General features: G+C 46.0%; 2 protein-coding genes across 4 annotated transcripts in view; one reads left to right on the forward strand and one right to left on the reverse strand.

Moving 5' to 3' along the window:
• cwc27 (CWC27 spliceosome associated cyclophilin) overlaps window positions 1-16,599 on the reverse strand; it is an 82,102-nt gene extending 65,503 nt beyond the window's left edge. Inside the window, exons 1-10 of one of the 3 annotated variants that reach the window (XM_060909070.1) lie at window positions 16,345-16,599; window positions 15,997-16,093; window positions 11,664-11,776; window positions 11,271-11,414; window positions 11,013-11,111; window positions 10,837-10,937; window positions 9,827-9,896; window positions 9,116-9,192; window positions 8,990-9,014; window positions 8,735-8,883 (exon numbers count right to left, since the gene is read on the reverse strand). In XM_060909070.1, the coding sequence (XP_060765053.1) occupies window positions 8,735-8,883; window positions 8,990-9,014; window positions 9,116-9,192; window positions 9,827-9,896; window positions 10,837-10,937; window positions 11,013-11,111; window positions 11,271-11,414; window positions 11,664-11,776; window positions 15,997-16,093; window positions 16,345-16,386 (917 nt within the window). In that variant the 5' untranslated portion in view covers window positions 16,387-16,599. Of the gene's footprint in view, window positions 1-8,734; window positions 8,884-8,989; window positions 9,018-9,115; window positions 9,193-9,826; window positions 9,897-10,836; window positions 10,938-11,012; window positions 11,112-11,270; window positions 11,415-11,663; window positions 11,777-12,782; window positions 12,894-15,996; window positions 16,094-16,344 lie in introns of those variants that run through there. The other 2 variants (XM_060909069.1, XM_060909071.1) reach the window with 2 other exon arrangements.
• Window positions 16,600-16,885: 286 nt separating this feature from the next.
• srek1ip1 (SREK1-interacting protein 1) lies at window positions 16,886-20,275 on the forward strand. The gene is made up of 5 exons (XM_060908505.1): window positions 16,886-16,950; window positions 17,559-17,606; window positions 17,720-17,875; window positions 18,326-18,389; window positions 19,759-20,275. The coding sequence occupies exons 1-5, from the start codon at window positions 16,938-16,940 to the stop codon at window positions 19,919-19,921; spliced, it is 444 nt and encodes a 147-aa protein (XP_060764488.1). The 5' UTR covers window positions 16,886-16,937; the 3' UTR covers window positions 19,922-20,275.
• The last annotated feature ends 2,632 nt before the right edge of the window (window positions 20,276-22,907 follow it).

Raw genomic sequence — 22,907 nt, forward strand, 5'->3', positions numbered from 1 at the left:
TTAAAACACACTTCGGTGCCCAAACTGAATTTAAAAAAAAATATATATAAGCCTCTTCACCATTATTCACTGTGAGAAAGACAAAAATCACAGGCACCGGGTTGCCAGATTGGGTTATAAGTGTCATTAGAGCTCGTTAGTACCCCGACTGAGAAGACGAGGGAGAGGGATTCCCCAAGAGAGTGCACATTCACTGCACGCACACACGCACCTCAGCAGAGTTCTGTTGAATAAAGTGGGTTTGGGGGTTAGTACCCATCACGCCCCAGGGGCTGAAACAGATGAGGTTTGGGGTTAGAAGTGCTCTTTTTGTTCCTTCACACATCAAGCCAAAATCTAAACAAGACCGAGCTTAACACAGACAAGTCATAAACCAAAGTGCAACACACACACACACACACACACACACTCTCATCCAACACACTGAGCGCACTAACGAGAGCAAAGGCCACCATCATTGTCAGCAAATTCGATTGTTTCGACTCGATTCAGAGCTAATGAGGGTCACAAAGGTCTGAGGATCTCACTAACACTAAAGAGCAGCCTGGTAAACAACAACAAATAAACAGGGAGGAGATACAAAACAGAGTTACTGGAACCAACCTGCAGCTGATTATTTTCCTCCAACAGCACGACCCTGAATGTTTTACTCCTCTCACACCACAGCAACTTACCCACCATCACAGTTCATTATTTATGATTAAACTTCTCACCACACTTCAGCCACGTTTCATACTTCACAAAATGAGGTGAGTTCCTGTTCTCACTGACATTATAGCAGCTATAAATGCTCATTCCCTCACCAGTCTCTCTTTACTCTCTCTCTCTCTCACACAAAGTTAATAAGGCAAAAATCACAGCTTCCATCAGATTATCGAGAAACCACGAAGAAGTGTAAACTTCTCTCTGCTGAAGATCTCAGAGATCTTACAGTTCCAGCTTCGCCTCTGACTGATGCACAGCACTCACACTGGAGACTCCTTACAGAGACAACACACACACACGCACACACACACACACACACACACACTTCTGACAGAAGTTGTGGACACCCCCCTGCGAATGAGCCGTTACTATAGAAACTATAACATCAGAATGAGCGCGTTAATTATAAATAAAGCTGTAATTTGCAGCTGCACTACAGTCAGAGCTGCTGTTCAAGAGAATTAATCAACACCTTCTGACCTGCTGAGGTCTGCACTCTGAAGTGTGTAAATGGTTTTTATAAAAAAAAATAAAAAAAAAAAGAGCTAAAAAAGCTATAAACAGAGAATAGAGTGTAAACAGGACGATTAAAAGTGTCAGCCCAATTCCACATAAATATCAGTCTTTGATTTTTATTTCTGTGTTTAATACAGAACTGAACATGCAGCTGATTCGGACTTTCACACACTCGAGTTTCTTCAATCAGTATTTTAAAACTGCACTTCTAGTTTTGAGTCGAGATTTATTTCTGATGTGTGTGTGTGTCTGTGAGATGCTTCACCTGATTCACAATACTGCTGAAAACAAAATTAAAGAAAGTTTTATTACAAAAAGAGCAACATTTATTTTCCTATTCAAGTTATATATTCTTTTTGTTTCATTTTCTTAATAACCAACAATAATTTACTCACATTTGTAAAGGTTGGAGTAAAATATAATAGCCTATTAACTAAAACGAGGGTTATGTATATAACCGCGGTTCTATGAGTTTCGGATGACCGCCAGAGGCGGTGCTTTCAGCACATGGATATCCATCACACGAACGTGCAGGTCGAGTAATAGTAACAACAAAGTCACGTGTGACCTGGGTGACGTCACCCCGTGACCCCGGCACAAAAGACCGGTGAACCCAGGAAGTGACCTCTTGGCAAATCTTCTCGTGTACACTCCGAGTGACTGCCAAGCTCTGGCGGTCATCTGAAACTCATAGAACCGCGGTTATATACATAACCCTTGTTCTATTTCGTTTCTCCTGACCGCCAGAGGCGGTGCTTTCAGCACATGGATGACTAATACCAACCAGGTCATGAGGAGTGCCTACCCGTACTCAGTGCTGCTGCGACGTGCCTGGAATGACGGCCGTCGCCACAGGATTATGTGGAACGACATTAAGACGGTAAAACCTGGTGAAGGTGCAGCTGGACGCCCAGGAGGCTGCGCTGCATATGTCTGAAAGGGGTACGCCCTTCAGTGATGCCCATGAGGCCGCCACGCCCCGTGCAGAGTGCGCCCTGACAGCCGGAGGAATCGGGGAGCCACTGTGCCTGTAGGCATGTAATATGGCCTCGACTATCCACTTGGATAGCCCCTGTTTAGAGAGCGCCAGACCCCTCCTCGGCCCTGTGTGGCACAGAAACAGGGCGTTACTCCTACGGAAGCCCTCCATACGGGACACATACACCCTGAGGGCGCGAACTGGGCACAAAAGTTCCGACCTCTCACCATGGCCCGCCTCAAACGCCGCAAGGCTAAGGGGCTGGTTGACGAAGGTGGCAGAGAGGATCTTCGGGAGGAAAGAGGGGTTAGGCCACAGAGTGACCCCACTGTCGCCAGAGTGCCACTGCAGGCACTCCCCACTGACTGACAGCGCGTGTAATTCCCCGACGCACCTCGTCGATGTAATGGCCAGAAGAAAAGCAGTCTTCAGGGAGAGCCATGAAATGTCTGCCGTGAGCAGGGGCTCAAACGGTGCGTCGCAGAGAGCCTGCAGCACCAAGTGAAGATCCCATGTGGATACCCGGCTCCGTCGGGGGGGTCTCAACCGGAGAGCACCCTTCAAGAAACATGCCACCAAGGGGTGGGACCCCACGGTCCTTCCCCCAACTCTGGCATGCTGAGCAGAGATGGCAGCTGCATAGACCTTGATGGTGGAAGGAGTAAGACCCTTATCAAACAGAGACTGGAGGAACAGTAGAATGGTCGGCAGGGGGCAGCATGTAGGCTCCTCCCCCCCGAGTCAAGCACCAGTTGGAGAAAAGCCTCCATCTGTTGGCATAGAGGGCATTGGTGGAGAGTGCCCGAGAGCTTGCAATGGTGTTGACCGCTGCCGGCTCACAAAGACCTAGCAGGGGGTCCGGCCCTTCAGCGGCCACACCCAGAGCTGCAGACGGGCTGGATCCGGGTGCCAGATCTGCCCTCCCAGCTGTGATGGCAGGTCCGTCCTCACTGGCAGGCACCAGGGGTCGCCGTTCAGAAGTTGCCACAACTTGGGAAACCACACTCGGCCCGGCCACCGAGGGGCGACAAGCAGCAGCCCGTGGTGGTCCGTCGCAACCCTGTGTAGGGTTGGCACGATCAGCGGCAGAAGGGAGAAGGCATACAGCAGTTGCCTCGGCCAAGCATGCGCCAGCGCGTCCTGGCCCAGGGAGCTGGGGCCGTGGAGGCTGAACCACAGAGGGCAGTGTGTCGACTCCAGGCAGGCAAAGAGGTCCACCTCTACCCTGCCAAAACGTTCCCAGATGGCGAGAACCACCGCTGGGTTGAGTCTCCATTCCCCAGGATCGGGGTCCTGGCGGGACAGCAGATCTGCTGCCCTGTTGGCAGTGCCTGGCAGGTACATGGCACGCAGGCTCAAGAGATGTCGATGGGCCCACCGCAGAAGTTGGCCGGCCACTTCCAAGCACTGGAGGGACTTGGTGCCTCCCTGGTGGTTGATGTAGTACACTACCGTAGCGTCGTCCGTCCGCACAAGAACGTGTCTGCCGGCCAGGCCTGGGAGGAAGTGCTGTAGGCCGAGGAACACAGCCCGTAGCGCCGGGTGGAGGTGGAGACCGATGAGCCACCTCTGAAGCGGACGCAAGTCCAGGAGCCCCAGCGGGACCAGAGAGGAGGCTGCCGTAAGCATGCCCAGCAGGCGCTGAAAGGTCTTCAGGGCGAGTGACCTGCCCCGTCCGAAGCGGCCAAGCAGCAGGCGGATGTTGTGGATCCTGGTCTGGGAGGGGGTTGCCATCAACGACCTCGAATCCAGGTGCCTGCCCAAGAAAATCGTCTCCTGGCTGGGCACCAGCGAGCTCTTCTTGTAATTCACCCTGAGCCCCAGCTCTGCGACATGTGAGAGCACAGTTGCGATGTTGGTGTGGGCCTGAGCTGCTGACCGTGAACAGACGAGCCAGTTGTCCAGGTAAGGCAGGACACGCAAACCCCGTGCCTGAAGTGGTGCCAATGCCGCTGCCACACCTGGTGAACACACGGGGTGCCAGCGATATCCCAAAGGGCAGAACATTGATCTCGAAAGCCTGGCCCTTGAAGGCAAACCGCAGGAACTGCCTGTGGTGTAGCGCAATGGGGACATGGAAGTAGGCGTCTTTCAGGTCGACGGTGCAAACCAGTCGCCCGCCTGGATGTGGTGTAAGACATCCACTGTACGCAGCATGCGGAATCTCATGGTCTTCAAGTGGGAGTTGAGGGACCTCAGGTCGAGGATCGGGCGGATACCGCCGTCCTTCTTCGGAACCAGAAATACCTGGAGTAGAACCCACCTTGCTGTCTCTGCCTGTCGACGGGAGAAATTGCTCCTTTCTCCAGGAGGGTGGCGATTTCCTGCCGGAGGACGGGGGACTTCCCCGGATGGCTCACGGTGGGGTGTTTGACCCCATGAAAACGCGGCGGTCGGCGGCAGAACTGGATGCGGTAACCTTGGGTGAGGGTCATCAGCACCCAGGGGTCTGGGGTCAACGCTCTCCAGCGTTGGAGCTGTTCGCTGGAAAAGCGGCCGACCGCCGGCGCGTTGATGTCAGCGCCGCCCAGACCGCCCCCGTCGGTCACCAGGGGGGCGACAAGGAGCGGACTGGGTGTAGGGGGCGGCGCCGCGGGTCCGGGAGGTGGTGGGGCGACGAAAGTCATCAACCCGTCTGGTCTCCTGGCGGGTGCGTGGCCGAGACGGAGTCGGTGTGGGCCCCCTGAAGGACTGGGCAGCGTTGCCGTGGTGGTCGACCTGGCGGAGGCCAGCGAACTGCTGTCACGCCTGGACGACCTGGGCACTCCGGTCCAGGGCTTGTTGAGCGGCCTCGCCAAACAGCTCCCCGGGGACAACAGGGAGAGAGCGCAGCACATGCCGGTCGGGCTCGGCCAGAGGGGACTGCGCCAGCCATATCTGCCGGCGGGCGAGGGTGAGATACGACATCAGCCGGCCCAGTTCCCGCGACGAGTAGGCAAAGGCCTGGAGAGCCGCGTCGCACAGCTCCCGTGATGCCACGCTCGTCCCCTCCAGCGTCTGGGCGAGGGCCAGCAGCAGGTGGGACATGGAATTGTCGATACGACCCATTCGTGCCGCCGTGTCGTATCCCCGCACGATGAGGTCGTCGGTCACACGGCATTGAGTGCGGGGGCATCGGGCGTCAGGCCGCAGAGCCTCGTTGGGCGAAAGGACGAGGGCAGCCACGGAGGGCTCAATGTTGGGCATCTGCTGGAGGCCGTAGGTGGGGGCGTCCTGCATTGCTGCCTGGGCCCTGCAGTCACTAGGGAGGTGGGAAAGGCGTCTGGGGTTCGCCCAACACCTCTGTAACTCCTTGATGTATGGGGCCGAGGGCGGAACAGACAACGAGGAAGGCTGTGTGGAGCCTCTGAAAAAAGCGCTCTGATGCTGGGCCACCGGGGGCGTGTCCAAACCCAGACGGGCCAATGCAGCCCTCAGCGTTGGCTGGATGGATGAGCGTCCGCCTTCCGACGCTGCCACGGTGCCATGGCTGGTGGCCTGGGAGCCGGCCGGAGAGGTGGAGTCGTGACTGTCAGACCCACCGCAGTCAAAGCTCTCCGACGCCTGGATCGACAGCTCATCCAGGCCGCGTGCATCGACGGCCGGTGGCAGAAGCGGTGGTGATGGCGAACGGTCAGGCTGCCAGGCAGATGGGGTGGCTGCGGGAACACTGCTGCCCTGTGGCGGAGGCTGGAGATTCACCAGCAGGGCCTTCATCTCCTCCAGCTCAGCGGACATCACCTCCACCTTCCGAGCCAAATCGCCCGAGCGCTTCTTTTTCGCCTTGGAAGCGGAGACGCGTGGGGGAGCCCCACGGCGCTTGCTGAGCCCCGCTGCTGCAGCCGGCACCATGTCCTGTCCCCCCGAGGCCCGGGGGATGTCAGACAGAGGATCCATCCGAGCTGGCAGAAGGGAACTTAAAAAATAGGGCGAGAACACCCCAATAATTAGTAAGTAACACAAAATAAGCAATCAGGCGGCAACGAAAAACGACCGGGCGAACACACCCGTGGTCGGGAAAAAAATGGTGCGAGGGCCTAAGCGGGAGCACCCGGACCTCGCAAACCCCGAGCCTACTGCCGCGGGTTTAAAAGACAGCCGCAACTAAACAGTCACTCACTAGCGTGAGAAGACATCATACGCCGCTAAAACACACAAGACAGCCGGCCCGTGAGCAGGCCGGAGGCAAGGTTACACAAAACAAGGCAGTCGATAATATTAACAAAGATAGGCGCCGTGCGCCACAGAACTGATAAACAGCGGCGAGAAACACCGCTTTAATTTAAATGAATGAAAACCGCTTACCTGAACGAAAACAAGCCGGCCTCCAGCGGCGAGGACCCCGCCTCGGAGGGCTAGTCAGCTAACTCCACCGAGCGAGAGCGCTCAGCTTAACGGAGTAACAAACAATACGAATACAACACACAAGACAGCCGGCCCGTGAGCAGGCCGGAGGCAAGGCTACACAAAACAAGGCGGTCGATAATATTAACAAGGATAGGCGCCGTGCGCCACAGAACTGATAAACAGCGGCGAGAAACACCGCTTTAATTTAAATGAATGAAAACCGCTTACCTGAACAAAACAAGCCGGCCTCCAGCGGCGAGGACCCCGCCTCGGAGGGCTAGTCAGCTAACTCCACCGAGCGAGAGCACTCAGCTTAATGGAGTAACAAATCAATACGAATATAACGACAAGAGAAAAGGAATTGGTGGACTTAACGCAGTTTCTTGGAGGATGCGTAAGCACAGCCCCAACCCTACGGGTAACGAAACTAACATGGTGCTTTGTCCAAATTCCAATCCAACTCGCAACCTGCAAACGCGAGAAGATGCAAGAGGTCACTTCCTGGGTTCACCGGTCTTTTGTGCCGGGGTCACGGGGTGACGTCACCCAGGTCACACGTGACTTTGTTGTTACTATTACTCGACCTGCACGTTCGTGTGATGGATATCCATGTGCTGAAAGCACCGCCTCTGGCGGTCAGGAGAAACGAAATAGAACATTCTTTTTATTAAAAATGAAAAAGTTTATAATAAAAATCACCCCTTTCTTTAGAAACTTTTCTGAACAAATGTTCAGCAGTCTGGAGAGAGAGAAAGAGAGAGAGAGAGAGAGAGAGAGAGAGAGAGAGAGAGACACAGAGAGAGCTCCAATTTCTTGTTAAATCTATTTGTAGTCAATCACAGCAGCTCCTTCACACCTGTTTTCGCAGCATTAGAGCTGTGTTACTTCCACATATGGTGACGTCGTGTGTGTATTCCCACTACTGTACATTATAGCGCCCTCGGCTGTCTGAACAATGCAATTACAGTGAGGAAACACTAAAGGCCAATTTATGCTGACAACCCAGTCCTCGCAGATAGCGTCTGCGTAGCCCCCCCACCTTCGCAGACGCTCTGCACGCACCTCCCAAAAATTGTGACCACCGCAGAAGCCTCGCAGACAGCGTCGCAGACAAGAGGGCTCTGATTGGTCCACTCTACATCTGCTGTACACGCACTTCTGCTTCCCTACTTTCCCGGTTTGTTTTGTTTTCACGACCGCCATTTTTAAAAACACGAGCGAAGATGGAGCAGCACGAAGAGCGGTTGATCGAGGAAGTGAGGAAGTACGTACATCTATACGACTCCAGTTCTAGTCATTATAAGTAACCGGAGGATAAACACTCCACTAACCACACCCACCAACTACTCCTAGCGATTTCACGACTTTGCGCCCCCTTGTGTTGTGGCGGTGAATAACATCGCGCACGCCTATTACTCCCCGCTCAACGATAAATTACAACTGTCTTGCGACAAGGCTTTCGCAGACAGCTTTTCGCAGAGCATGCAGAGCCCCTAAGATTACACAGCCTGATAATCACCATACATGTTTTTCATCGATTCAAATAATCATAAATTTGTATTACAATTTATCATCATTTTACACACACACACAACTTTTATACATCAGTAACACGAAGTAAACCTCTGATTTCTGTTGAACATTTAATCAGCGGAGGAAAGATGCCGTAGTGTTTTATATTTGGACTGACATTTGTGTTACTGAGGAGTGTCATGTGATTCACTTGTTTCTGACCAGTTTAAAGCGTATTCACATGTCAGAATTAAGATCATCATTATTATTATTATTATTATTATTATTTAGACTCGTACAGCAGCAGTAAGTGACAGGAACAGCATGTTGGATTCTGAAAGCTCGATGGAGAAAGAGTGAAGATCTGCGAGCCCAGGACAGAACTGTGTTCACTTCTGGAACAGCCTTCAGGTTAGACAGTGGTGTAAATCACATCACTCCTCGAGAGGAGACAGAAGAAAACGAAGAACAGAACATACGGCGCCTGCTCTCACTGTTTATGGTGAAACTACAATGCCCCCTGCAGGACACCAGATGAATTACAGCTTTAACACAACCGTGGAAAAGATTTTAGGAATGAGATTTTCGATAAGCTACTCGGCCAGTGAGTGAGAAACGGTGGAACATTAACCTACAGCCCAGAACTCAGAATAAAAGGTCAGGTTTATCTCCTGAGCTTCAGAACAATGTTCTTACCTGCGACTGCTCCTCTTTTCTGTCTCCTCACGCACCTCAGACTTCTCCTCCTCTACTTTCTCTTTCTTCAGCTTTTTTGAGATGCGATCTCTCATTTCCTTCTTCCTCACACTTTCATCCTCCTCCTCCTGGTCCTGTGTTTCATCTCCCTGGACAGCAGGAAGGGAGACAGAGACAGGGACAGGTTTCATTTCTAGTGATAAAGTTGATTAAAAATATATATAAATGCACCAAATAATAAAAGCGCACACACACCTCTGAAGCATCTCCGTGACTCGTTCTGCTGTGAAGAGATTTCAGTTTTCATAACCAGCGTTTCATCCAAACATCATATCACATCCATCCACATTACAGAGACACTGAGGCGTGGCCTCTGCTCACCTGTCCACTGCAGGTACGGAACTCAGCTTGGGGTCATTCAGAAGGTCATGACTGCTTTTACTCTTTCCTTTCATGGTCTGGAAGAAAAAGTGTTGAATAACAATTACACCAAGAACCAAAAAATAATAATCGCCCTGACACCAACAGTACTGACACGCTCCAATAAAACTAGTGTGCAATGAGCGCGCTCGAGGTTAACTCTCTCCAGGAGGCTGCTGTGTAATTTATTTCATAAAAATTATATTTTGATGCTTTTGTACTGTACAATTTAAAACATTTCTTCACATCTTTGGGTGTGTACATGTAGCCGCCCTCCTTCATTCAAACATTTCTGTGTTGATTTAAACGTGTATGCAAGATCTCCTCCTGTTCAGAAATTCACCTGAAAGCCCAAACCTCCTGGCAGAGGCAACCAGGCTTTGCGTTAAATTGTTCTGGTACCAAGCAGAATTTCAGATCAATCTTCACAAGCGGCACTGATTCACCTCCACATTTCACAGGGGATCAGAAACAATCTGGAGACACACTTCACTAACCTCATAGCTCAATTATGATATAAAAAAAACTAAAGCAGCAAAACGTCAAAAATCAAAACAAACCAACTGCATCTGAGGGAAAGCAGCGACTGTGGAGAGGGAGATATTTTACAGGAGATTTCTCTGCCTGATTTTAGGTCCATTTGGATGATTAGCTATAAATATAAAAACTCACCTGGCTGACTTGAGTGACCATCTCCTCGTCCTCTTCCGCCTCCTCGCCAAATGACAGCAAACTGAAATTTCTGATCGGAAAGAAACAAAAATTAAAAAAAAAAAAAAAGCATCAAAAGCAACCCTTTAGTATTTATAATTAATAATAAAAAAAACTGCATTTTAAAAGGTAAACTCAAACACTTTATTCTTTTTACTCTAAACTCACATCCAGTGAAAGTCAACAGGCAGCTGTTCAAACTGTCATTAAATTCTTCAGTTAAAGGTGTAGAAGATGGAACTACTTTTCTTGGTGTGTGCGCGTGTGTGTGTGATGGCGTATGGATACCACAAACGCTTTAGGAAAACCAGAACTACTTTTTACAGGATTCCAACAGATCCCCTTTGGGAAGATTTTCTCTGACGTTCATCTCATCTGATCCTGTGGAACTCCTGCAGATTTACACTTCTGTTTTATAGTCACGTCATTTAAACGTTTATTTAATGACAGAGTTAAACATCTGCCCTGATGCTGTGTGTACAACTCAAACCACTGCAATTAAAGAGTTATTTGGTGAGGGCTTCATTTATTTTTAAAGTGGATAATAATTCACTGTTAATGGTGCGGAAAATGATATGGAAGTACAGTTTCATCCAAAAAAAAAAAGGAAATACTTTAATAATTAAAATGTTAAAGTATCAGCCAGTATTTAGTGAGTTCTAATAAAAACAAAACTCAAAACAACAGTTTCAGATCCTTAAATCATGCTTTATATTTCTCCTAACGGTTCACTATGAGCACCACCACGCTGAAGATACACCACCAAATCACGACTCGGAGAAATCAGAGCTCTTTCTGAGCGGAATTACAACCTGTACAAACAAACATCTTTCCAACTGGGAATTCAGGAACTTCACAACTCCAGCTTGGTCATGAACACAGCATCAGACAGTCAGAGTCTGGAGTTTGAGTTCTTATCAGTAATAATCTCTCTCTCTCTCTCTCTCTCTCTCTCACGCACGCTCTCTCACTTCGTTGCCTTGGACTGAGATTTCTTTCCCTCCTCTTTGTGTTTCTCTTTCCTGACCCGTATCTCACGAGGCACGATGTCATCGAAGGGGGAGTGTAAAACCTGTGGAAGAGGAACAGCTGTTTTAAAAACACGTCACAGATTATCAGATGCTCCAGAGATCAGACGTGGGCGTACCTCTGTAGATCTGATCTTGTGTGGCTTTAGCGGTCGCTCGTCGCTGTCACACTCCACCTCCGCTAATCGCAACATGTTGTACAGCGTGTCACCCGTCACCTGGAACCACGAGCTTCAGTTATTTCTGACAACATTAGCACCGAATAAATCCTCCACATGTTTCAGAAAAGACTGAGGAGGAACTCAAATCATCTCCAAAGGCTTATTTGTATGTGAGAGAGAGAGAGAGAGAGAGAGAGAGAGAGAGAGAGAGATCACCTTTCCAAATATTGTGTGCTTGTTATTGAGTTCATCAGCTCGGCCCAGAGTGAAGAAAAACTGACTGCCGTTATCGTGAGGTCCAGCATTCGCCATCGCCACCAAACCTCTCCGGATAAATCGCAACCTGGAGTGGAACTCATCCTGTACACACACACACACACACAGCTCAAACAAGAGACACACAAACACGTACCGACAGGGACACAGGCCACACCTCCATCAATACCGACAGGGACACAGGCCACACCTCCATCAATACCGACAGGGACACAGGCCACACCTCCATCAATACTGACAGGGACACAGGCCACACCTCCATCAATACTGACAGGGACACAGGCCACACCTCCATCAATACTGACAGGGACACAGGCCACACCTCTTTCGCACCTTAAAAGGACGACCGTAGATGGACTCCCCCCCGGTCCCAGTGCCAGTTGGATCACCGCCCTGAATGATGAAATCCGGAACCACACGGTGGAATATGGTTCCGTTGTAGTAACCTGTCAGAAAAGGTTCTGTTAGATTAGTTTTTATAGCATCTGTGTATTATTCAACCATGACTTCAGATACCATAGTAAATAAAGGTAGCAGGGCTTTACATTAGCACCCGCCCACCCGCCAAATGCGGGTAAAATTGGGCTTTGGCGGGTAATGACTTTAGTCCCACTAGCCACTTTGGCGGGTGGTTTATTCTGTGGTACGACAATATATTTTAATTGTAGTTTTCTCTGAAGGCATCTGATATAATAAACACATTGCAATGTAATATTACGCGCCTACAACTCCCATGAGCACCTGCATAAACATTCTGACACAGCATGTTAGAATTGTTTAGAACGTTCGTTAACGTCTCAGATAAAATCAGTGATGCGGTAACCTGCGGTTAATGAACAAAGCAACAAAAGTTGCTGACGACTGACAAGCGCACTATGTGGCGGCACACAGCTGAGTTTCAAACCCTGCTGCTGAGGGAAAAAGGGGCGGAGATGATCAGGGCTGGAGCAGCATTTTAAAATCACCGAGATCCGTGATGCACAAAGCGCGCCAAAACATTGACATATTTAAATGAGAGGGTGAATTACACATCACACAAGAGATCTATTCCTGAAATTACTTTTAATGGTGTTTGAACTGAATATCGTCAGTTTTGAAAAAAATCATGTATGTGGCAAGAGTAGGAATAATTGAAGCGTGTTTAATGGTTTGATCTGGCCCAAGCAATGAGGACAAAAGATCCCCTAACCATGTAGCCTATGGAACTGAGATACATTAACAATCTGGCATCCGTTACACACAAAAACATTCTGGGGGAAAAAAAAAAAAAATCAGTATACACCACCATGTTTTAGGCAAAGTTATCCAAGGCAAACATAAGTTGAAACTTTCCACTCTATTGCTTTGGCTTATCGAATGATTTATTTTTAAAATCACAAACAAGGCAGGCTACAACTGCGCTGCTTCGAAAATGTAAATTGAACAGCTTGATGAAAGTGCGCTGATGGTTACCATGGAAACCCCGTGTCTGCTGCACTGTTCCTCCCCCGAGTCGCGCGCTCATTCACTTTTGTGTTCTTGGTCTCAGAGCCGCGCGCACCAAACACACACAGAAGACAGAATCAACATTTAACATAATTAACAATGCACTTTTTACGGAGACGTTTTAATGTTATTCTTTATTTTTTTATCCAGTTGAATATTTAGCGTACAAATGTATTTTCAGCTCTTAAAAATGACCGAGGTCCGGACCACAGGGGCCTCAGAGCTGGCTACGGCCACGGAGATAAACAAGACGCTAATAGGAAGATAAGACAGTTCAATGACAAATGGAAGTTCGGGTGAGATTGGCTAGTTCATAGCAAAACCGAAAATACCCTGTACTGCGAAGACTGTGGAAAGTCTGGCAAAGACAGGCACCAGCAATTTTAAACTCGAAACTATAAAGGACCACAAAAAGTCAAATGCACACATCGGTACTATAACATCAAAACAGGTGAAGACGGCTGGTCACTACAGGACAGCATTGCTTTCAGTCCCTGGCTGTCATGAAGTCGGCTGAGCTGGAGAGGATGGAGCTGCTGTTTAGAAACGTTCACGCGAATGGAAAGAAGTTGATCCGCCCCAGCTATCAACTTACGGCCTGCTGGAAGCCTCAGGTCACGAAGACCATTTTTCATGGACCATTCAGACTCATCTGATGATGAATGTAATGAGGACATTTAATGTCTCTCTCTACACATGTTCTCTCACACACACACACACACACACACTATTAATAGATAATACATAATATACATAATAATACTTGATAATGCACAGAATACTTGCATATCAAAACATCAAATATTTTTCAATGATAAATATTCTGAATTGGACTTTTAATATTAGAATCAGTTCAGTTGTACTGAATGATATTTTTCATATTATACGATATTTCATATTGTAAGGGGCTTGAATTTGAGTTCAATAAACAGAATACTCTGTTTATATTTTTGTCTGAACTGGTTGCATGTTTTCATACAGGGAGCGACCTTAACAGCACTGAATACCTGAGTGCTACTGTAGAGATACATTATACGCTGCCGTTCATAATTACATCTAGATCTTCCAAACTTTAAAGGATATGGGACATGAAACATAAAAGCACGCTATATCAGTTTCTTTCCATTAAAAATATGAATTAATTGCATCAACAAATACAAAATCATCTATTAAATTTAGCAAAATCGTTATATTCGTGATGATTATATGGCATTTCTGCTCGACTTCCGATATGCATTTTTTGCAACCGGAAGAGCCGCTGTCACGTGATCATACGTCGCAAAAACTTTCGGGCACAGCACAAGCGGGTAGATGAATGGAGAAGTGGATGACAAGAAAATTGTTTTTATAGTCTTTAAAGTACATTGGACATCATGGTGTATTGTGCTGCTTATGGCTGCAATAATTCCAATGGGAAATGCCCTGGAGTAAGTTTTTTTGCATTCCCCAAGGACCCGAAGCTGAGGAAAGTGTGGGCTCACTACTGCCGTAGAAAAAACTTTGCACCTACTGTTTCCCACAAACTGTGCTCGGACCATTTCACTGAGGATTCTTTCAACATTAATACTCAGGTACTGAGCGATATTAATTGCCAAGCCAAATTTAAGAAGCCGTATAGCCGGGTGCATGGAGGCAGTGATAGCGCCATAATATACAGGGCCTAACATTCCTACAACTGTAGAGACAGTCAAGAAATCCTGTAACATTAATGGACATTTAAATAGGAACAGTCCACCGTACTTCCATAATGAAATATGCTCTTATCTGAATTGAGACGAGCTGCTCCGTACCTCTCCGAGCTTTGCGCGACCTCCCAGTCAGTCAGACGCAGTCAGACGCGCTGTCACTCCTGTTAGCAATGTAGCTAGGCTCAGCATGGCCAATGGTATTTTTTGGGGCTGTAGTTAGATGCGACCAAACTCTTCCGCGTTTTTCCTGTTTACATAGGTTTATATGACCAGTGACATGAAACAAGTTCAGTTACACAAATTGAAACATGGCGATTTTCTATGCTATGGAAAGTCCGCACTATAATGACAGGTGTACTAACACCTTCTGCGCGCTTCGACAGCGCATTGATACCTTCACTCGGAGTTGTACCATTATTTTTTAGACAGGGCGGACGGACCAGGGCATTCGCCCGCCTGGCCGTGCCCGACGAGGAGCGCTCTCAGCCAGCTTGGGAGGCAGACGGCAGCCCCTCCTGGAAGTGTGGTTTTACCATGGGCCTCATGCGGAAAAACGCCGAGGTGCATTCGCTAAGCGACTGAAAGCCGAGGTAAGGATTAGTATTATAATTTTGGGTGTATCAATTATTGATTATCATAATTCTGACTCGTTTCGCCATTTTGAATGTTTTCATCTCGGACTCTGGAAGCATTGTATCTCAATCAATCTCGAAAAATATCAGCAAAAAAAACTAGCTTGCAACGGACTTTAGCTAGATCTATGATGAACTTTCAATGTATGATACAAAAATAATACTTCTTTCAACAGATCATTGGCCTTTGAGCAGAATTGTTTTTAACTTACCAGGAAGTGTTATCCAGCCGACCGCGTTCAGTTTCATGAGGGCTGAATGAACTCTCACTCTCAGAATCATCTGACCCGTCAGAGTAAAGACAAGATCCATGTTCATGTGAATTTCCAGCTATCGGTTCGAATTGATAGGGTCTAACTTCACATCTCTGTGAAACATCGGGAATGTCACTGTCGATGGTGTCCATTTCGGTAACCTGTTTACATTAGATTCCCAAGCGCTGGCTCCTTGGAAAGTTTTTGTGACGTCATGGGTCACGTGACCACCTAGCTCATTAACGAATCATTGTTTTACGCTGATGTATAAAAAAGTTGAATAATGTGATGATTTTCACATTTTTGACGCCCTGCAGTGATTTAGATGGCATTTCTTATGTCCTTTATACATAATTATACCCAGAAAAAAAATCCATGTCCTTTAACGCATCATGGTGAAGAAAAAACTGCGATTTCCTGGCAACAAAATTGTGGCTAGTGAAAAGACTGAATGGCTAGTGACTCGGGAAAACCACTAGCCACAGTGGCCCGTGAGCAAAAAAGTTAATGTAAAGCCTTGCAAGGTAGATGTGTGTGTGTGTGTGTGTGTATATGTGTGTGTGTGTGTGTGTATATATGTGTGTGTGTGTGTGTGTGTGTGTGTTACCTTCCATACAGAGCTGGATGAAGTTCCTGCAGGCTTTAGGAGCCTCTTTAGACCAAAGTTCTACATCTATATCACCTGCTGTGGTCTTTATTAAAACCTGAAGAAGGAATGAAGCTCGTTATTTATTCAGCAATCATCATTACTTTATATTTTCACTCTTATTTTAGACTTTTGCTTCCTATTACTCGTTTCTTACTTAAATATTAAACCATATAAAGCTGGAGTGTCAGTGCGCCGCTTCAGCTGCCTCAACACTCGCTTTAAACACATCAGTTTGTTGTTAATCGTAAAGGTGACAAACAAAAATTTACGTTTACAAATCTCCATGTTGTTGAATTAGTTGCTCACCTTGCCGTTCGTTGGCGGCTCTTGAATATAAATATTACTCATTCTGAAGGTTTATTAGCTGCTCAGTTAATTTCAAAGAGAATAAACACCACAGCACAGAACTGCGCGCTGTTCAACAGTCAACCACTGGTCCAATCCTAAATAACGCTACACTCACTAAACAAAGGGCACTACATATTAGAATTAAAGAGAGATTTCTACACTCTGTAGTGCACTTCACGGAACAAAAGCCGCTATATAGAATTTATTCATGGTGTCACAGTTTTTTGTCCCCCACAGCAACATGCAGAACAATGGCGAGAACAGCGCATCAAGTCAATGTACTGACATCTAGCGGTTCGGAGCTGAAAATCTTTTTAGGGTATAATATATTTTATAAAGATAAAATATACTTTGTGCTTTATTAACTAGAGAATGTATATATTTTTAAAAGAAATACATATTTAGTAAGATATTATAAGTAAGTTCAGCTCCTTCTTTAGCGGCACTGTTTGCTGCCCTGTCAATATTTCCTGTCGGACTCATTTATGCGACGGATCGAATATATTACCGGAAGTCCTGCTGTTTACGAAGATTCGAGAAATTTCGAGTTAATGGCTCTTCCAGGTAAAAACTTTTTATTGCATATATGTATATGTGTTGATTAATAAAGTAGTTGTTTTATAACTTGTATAGTCTTTAATAATTATTAATTGCATGCTTGAGTGCAGTTTTATTATCAGAGGAGTTCATAATCCTGTAGAATTCAGTAAACTTCACTGTTTGGAGTTTTATAAATATTTTTTGATTTATTTGTTTATTGTTAAAGAAGCTCTATAGAAGTTTCACAGCACATAAATATATAAAACAGGTGAAGGATTAAATTCAGGATTGAGTTTACTTGTTCTGGATGCTGCAGAGGATAATAAATAATAACGACAAAGTGTGTGTGTGTGTATATATATATATATATATATATATATATATATATATATATAAAACAAAATATGAATGCATTTAAAGAATAAATGCGAATAAATGTAAAGAAATGGAAACCAGAAGTATTTGAACAGATTGATAAAGATGAATGAGTTTTGTGTGGTGAGCAGAAGTGCCGGTGGTGTGTGTGTGGGGGGGAACAAGCACCACGCCGTCATGTTCACATGTACAGTATTGTGTGTTGTAATTTATGTGGAAATAATAAGTGTTTATTAATCATAACGATGTCCCAGCAGGTATGAATAAGGACAACATCCGTGCTGGGTGTAAAAGATGTGGTTATCGTGAGTATTTATGGAGTTTGTGTCTCAGCACAGTGTTTTTTAATAAACTTACACTGAGCTGTGACTGAGTCAGTTTGGGTTTGTTTGGTTTTTTTTTTTCTTTTCCTCATCAGCTGGACACCTGACGTTTGAGTGCCGTAACTTTGTGCGCGTGGACCCGAGGAAGGACATCGTGCTGGATGTGAGCAGTACGAGCAGTGAGGAGAGCGAGGAGGAAGGACAACAGGAAGTCCGGAAGGAGAAGATCTTCGGGAGCAACCACTCTAAAGGTGAGGAACAGACAGTGAGCAGCTGTGTCATGAAAAATAAGACAAAATTCAGGACATTCATATACAGGAAATTCTGAAAAGAGCTTGTCTGAGGACTGAAAGCACCATTTTATTCATGAAAAATGTTGTTTTCATGCTATAGTGTGGATAATGGATGTGTTGTTTGATAATCAGGTGAATTTTGAGAGCTGAATAATAAAACATTAGAACTGCAGTCACACTAGGGAGAGAAAGTGAACCATAACCCTACAGTGCTGCTGTTTATGGTTGACCTGCAGAAGACGTTCCACACAACGTCACGGCACTGGTGAACCAAACGCTGACTTTGTGTCAGAAGTGAAGAGTCTGTGTTTTATATTTAACATGGTTTCACTGCTGTGATGAGTTTCTCAGTAGAGTGGAAGCTGAAGGAGCCGATTGTGTAACTCTGAGGGTTTTGTGTGTACACAGAGTCAAGAAGAGAGAAACGGAAAAAGAGAAGTAAAGAGAGAGCTCACCAGAAGGCAAAGAAGAGGTACACACACACACACACACACACACACACACATATATACATACATACATACATACATACATCAGTGTTATAATTGCAAAATATCTCCCATTTATTCTGCGTAACACTTGTTGGGTGTTAAACACATCGCTGTCCTCCTCCATAAACACTGTGTAAGGCCAAGTTTACATTAGACCGTATCTGTCTCGTTTTCTTCGCGGATGCACTGTCTGTTTACATTAAAACGCCGGGAAACGGGAATCCGCCAGGGCCGACGTATTCAATCCAGATCGTGTCTGGTCCGGTGCTGTGTAAACATTGAGAATACGCGGATACGCTGTGCTGAGCTCTAGCTGGCGTCGTCATTGGACAACGTCACTGTGACATCCACCTTCCTGATTCGCTGGCGTTGGTCATGTGACGCGACTGCTGAAAAACGGCGCGGACTTCCGCCTTGTATCACCTTTCATTAAAGAGTATAAAAGTATGAAAATACTGCAAATACTGATGCAAATACTGCCCATTGTGTAGTTATGATTGTCTTTAGGCTTGCCATCCTTCCACTTGCAAGTGGTAAGTGACTTGCGCACAGCGGCTCAGTCCCGAATCACTGCTCGTGCGCTTCACTCGCGCGCTCTGTGAGCTGCGCAGGGCCGGAGTGCGCACCCTCCAGAGGGCACTCGCTGTTCAGGGCGGAGTGATTTGGAGCGCAGCCGCTGAGGAGGAAGCGATGAGCCGCACTGACACATTTCAACTTGCGTGCCGAATTAGTCATGTGATTAGCGTATCCGTGTATTGGCGTTGCTGTGTGCACGCGAGTCGTGTATTGTTGTTGCTGTGTGCACGCTAATCGTTTTTAAAAACGTTAATCTGATGATCTGCTGATACGGTCTAATGTAAACCCCACCTCAGTCAGTACATCTGTTTCTCAGGTCTTTATCCTGCCATCCTCACACATGTCCTTGAGATAACGTCCATCATGAGCTTCTGAATTGGACCATCATGCTTTTATTGTGTGTTTGAATAGTTTTCAGTTATATTCCTGTAACAGTGCGTCCCTGAGTGCTTTATTCCCCCTTACACCACCGCAAGCTAATGAGCGTCAACTTAATAAAATACAACCTGAACAGTTCCAGCTTTCCCTCACACCACTGAGACGCTTCCATACATAATAAAACGCCTCCTTAAGTTCAGAAAACGTCACTCTATCGGCAATTTACACACATTTTTAATCTGTTTGTTATTGATCTGTTTCTATAGAAACAGTGATTACAATTTTATAGTAAACTAATCAACAGCGTCTCCCAGAGCAGCACAAGTGTCTTTATCCTTCATGTAATATTTATTGTGTTCTAATTGGTTCACGTTTTTATATTATTCCTGTGTTCAGGTCTCATTCATCCAGTGATGATGAGGTGAGCAGGAAGAAAAGCCACAAGAAGAAAGGCAAAAAAGAAAAGCGAGAGAAAAAGAAACAGCACTTGAAGAATAAGAAGAAACAGACTCAGACTTTGTCCTCGAACAGCTCGAGTGGCTCCTCAGATACAGACTGAAGCTCTCGCTGATCTTCAGCTCCACTTCATCCTGCAAAAGAAAGCGACTCACATGAGACGGCGATCACATCAACAGCGCGTGGGGCTGAGTGCAAAAGTTAGTGCACCCTTGGGACTAAAGGAAGACACTTGACTCTCTTCACTTTCACCAACATTCCTCGCGATTACAGCGTCCTGAATGTGATTTTCTATTTCCTCCTTATTTTAACTCCAGAACCATACCGGGGGGTGCAAACTACTGCACTCAGTTGTCTGTGTAAATGTTACTGTTTCAGCAGTGAATTATTTTCATTTCTCTTCCTCTGTAATTATAGATTGTTGGATTTTGTACAAAAATAAAATCATAAATTCATAGTACTGTTTGTACTTTTTTTGGAAGCTGCTGGACTGCGCAGTCGGTGACGTCTCTCGGAATCCTCTCGCTTGGAAATAAACTTTGGAGTCGAAGCTGAAGCGGTTGAGCGTTAGCGTGAGTTCTGATCGTCTCCAGTGGGCGGGGCCTGTTCCAATTGCACATCCAGAACGTGAGTGTTTTCGGGCCCTCAGTCCGTCGTCGTTAGGAGTGACTCTACACAGGCTTTTGATATCCAGGAAAAATGTAAAGGACTGCTTTTCAGGGACTTTTTTTTTTTTTGACGAAGGATTTGTAGAAATTTTTTTTTTTTGGTTTTTTAAATAAAAAGACTGAACAATGGGCTGGAAACCGTCATCCAAAGGCCGAGATATGATTCCTGACAGAAGAGAACGGGCCGAGACAGCGGGACGTCCAGCACCGATTCTCTCATGTATTTTGGGAAGCTGATAGAAACAGCTGCAGTTCATCAGACTCCATCAGTTCAGTCCAGTTTTGACACGATTTTGTCAGAGCTGACAGATTTCCAGTGCTGGGCTTCGATACGAGCGTCAGGAACGAGGAGTGAGGCTTACAGCGTGACATCATTGTAGAACAGCAGTGTGGCGTCTGGGACGTCCCACGACACCCTGATGAAACGTTGAGGATGTCAGGATGTTTTCCTCGCCCACTTTGGCTCCTACGCCGTGGGCCTTGATGTTCTTCCTGTTGCTGTGGGTGATTTGTTGACCCTCGAGGACGTGAACGATGATCAGTCAGGGTCTAACTTGTGAATTAATGTTCCCAGTCCCCACCCAAAACACAGCAAGAACTTCTGGCACCATGATTGTCCAATCTGAACCTGGTGACTATCATGAAAGATAAAATGATCGCATATCTGATCCCAACATTTACGGAGCTGTCCTGCTGAGATGGTGTGGGTCAGTCAGTTAATTATTGAAATTAAGTGATCAATCTCGTTAAATCAGTCTCATTAAATTTTGAAGGTCAATAATTAAAATGAATCAATCCCATTGAATCGTTTAATTTGACTCGTTTGAATTGAATCATACCATAGAATCAGTCTCATTTGAAGTGAGTCATTCAGTGAATCGCTTAGTGAATCATTTAGTGAATCGTTCAATGAATCATTTAGTGAATCATTTGGTGAATCGTTCAATGAATCATTTGGTGAATCGTTCAATGAATCATTTAGTGAATCATACCATTAATCCTGGTGCTTAATAATAAATTAACAAACAGCTAAATTATGGTATATTTCCAAATTATTACAATCACTTACCATATTACATAACATATGCACCCTTTTTGAATTCTTTGAGAAGATTGGGGACTTCAGATATTGTTGTTCACAAATAAACACAGTTTGTTTAAGAAATGACTTTATTATACAAAGATAAAAAGATAAAATAAATCAATATATACAAGCAGTGAGGTGTGTGTGTGTAGGACTTGACCATGTGTTTAGCCTCGTGTAGCTAACTACAAGTGGTGGAGGCCTAGCTTGTTGGTAGCTAAACAAAAGAATGTTATGTAAACAGAACAAAGGATTAGCTCTGTGTTTAGCCTTGTGTTGCTAGTGTGAGTTTGCTAAAGGCCCTATGGCCTAGCTAAAGTGTGTTTGTTAGGCCTGGTGAGGCCTACTGAGCACGTGTTGCTAAAGACAAGGGTATTAGCCGTAGCTAACTAAAAGCTAGCTTGTGGATTTCTAGCTGAGGTGTGGTTTATCAGGCCTGATGGCCTGCTGAGCACATGGTAGGCCTTGATTAGCTTTGTGTTGCTAAGCAGACAAAAGGGAAGCTGTAGCTAACCCACTAGCTCATAACATACTGAATCCACTGAAATCTTGAGATCAAGATGTATGATAAGAGAACTATATGTTAGTAGTAAAGAAAAGCATGCACAGCCTATCTATTAAAAAAACAATTGAGAGAACATAGATCCAAAATAAATCAACACGCTTAATGTCTAACAGTGTAACAGATAAACCTGGGTTTAAATTCACACTATTTCAATAAAAGCAAATTCCTAAGACTATCCTAATTATGCCCAAATGCCAAAATCTTACTTAATCCTGCCTTTAGCAAGATATGAAGAACTATTCGCCGGTGTAGCTTCGGGCCTCGCCGTGGGAGCACGTGAGCCGCTCGTGATGGAGGCGTAGAAACTTTCGGGTCCAGCGGAGCACTTGGGTGGTTCCCGTGGAAAGCAGAGGATTCTTGGTCCGAACCTCAGCGTTCGTGAGGAAAAGTCTCTGATCAGAATCAGATGCACAGCGCTTTTGAGTTAAAAAGGATTCAATCGCTTCTTAACTTTTAACTGCCTGGGCTGCAGTCGTGACGTCACTTCTAATGCAAGTAAACCGGTTATAACTCAGGTTGAGTTTAAAGATCGCGCGACTCTAGAGTTTACCTTTGCCAAGGGTAAGAAAGAAAATCGCGCTGAGTGATGGATCTTGCAAGAAAGAAGACGTCTTTTGGGTGGAGAGCGCCTCTTTATACGTCCAGATTCATCGGAAGCCAGACGTGAGAGACAAAAATGGTGGAGCTTCCGCTTGGATTTATGCGTGCATGGCAGACTGACGTAGGTGATCCCGCCCACGCATGACGTAGGTCACACGGAAGTTGCTTGGGA

Source organism: Neoarius graeffei, chromosome 25, assembly GCF_027579695.1.
Source record: "Neoarius graeffei isolate fNeoGra1 chromosome 25, fNeoGra1.pri, whole genome shotgun sequence".
NCBI classification, from domain to species: domain Eukaryota; kingdom Metazoa; phylum Chordata; class Actinopteri; order Siluriformes; family Ariidae; genus Neoarius; species Neoarius graeffei.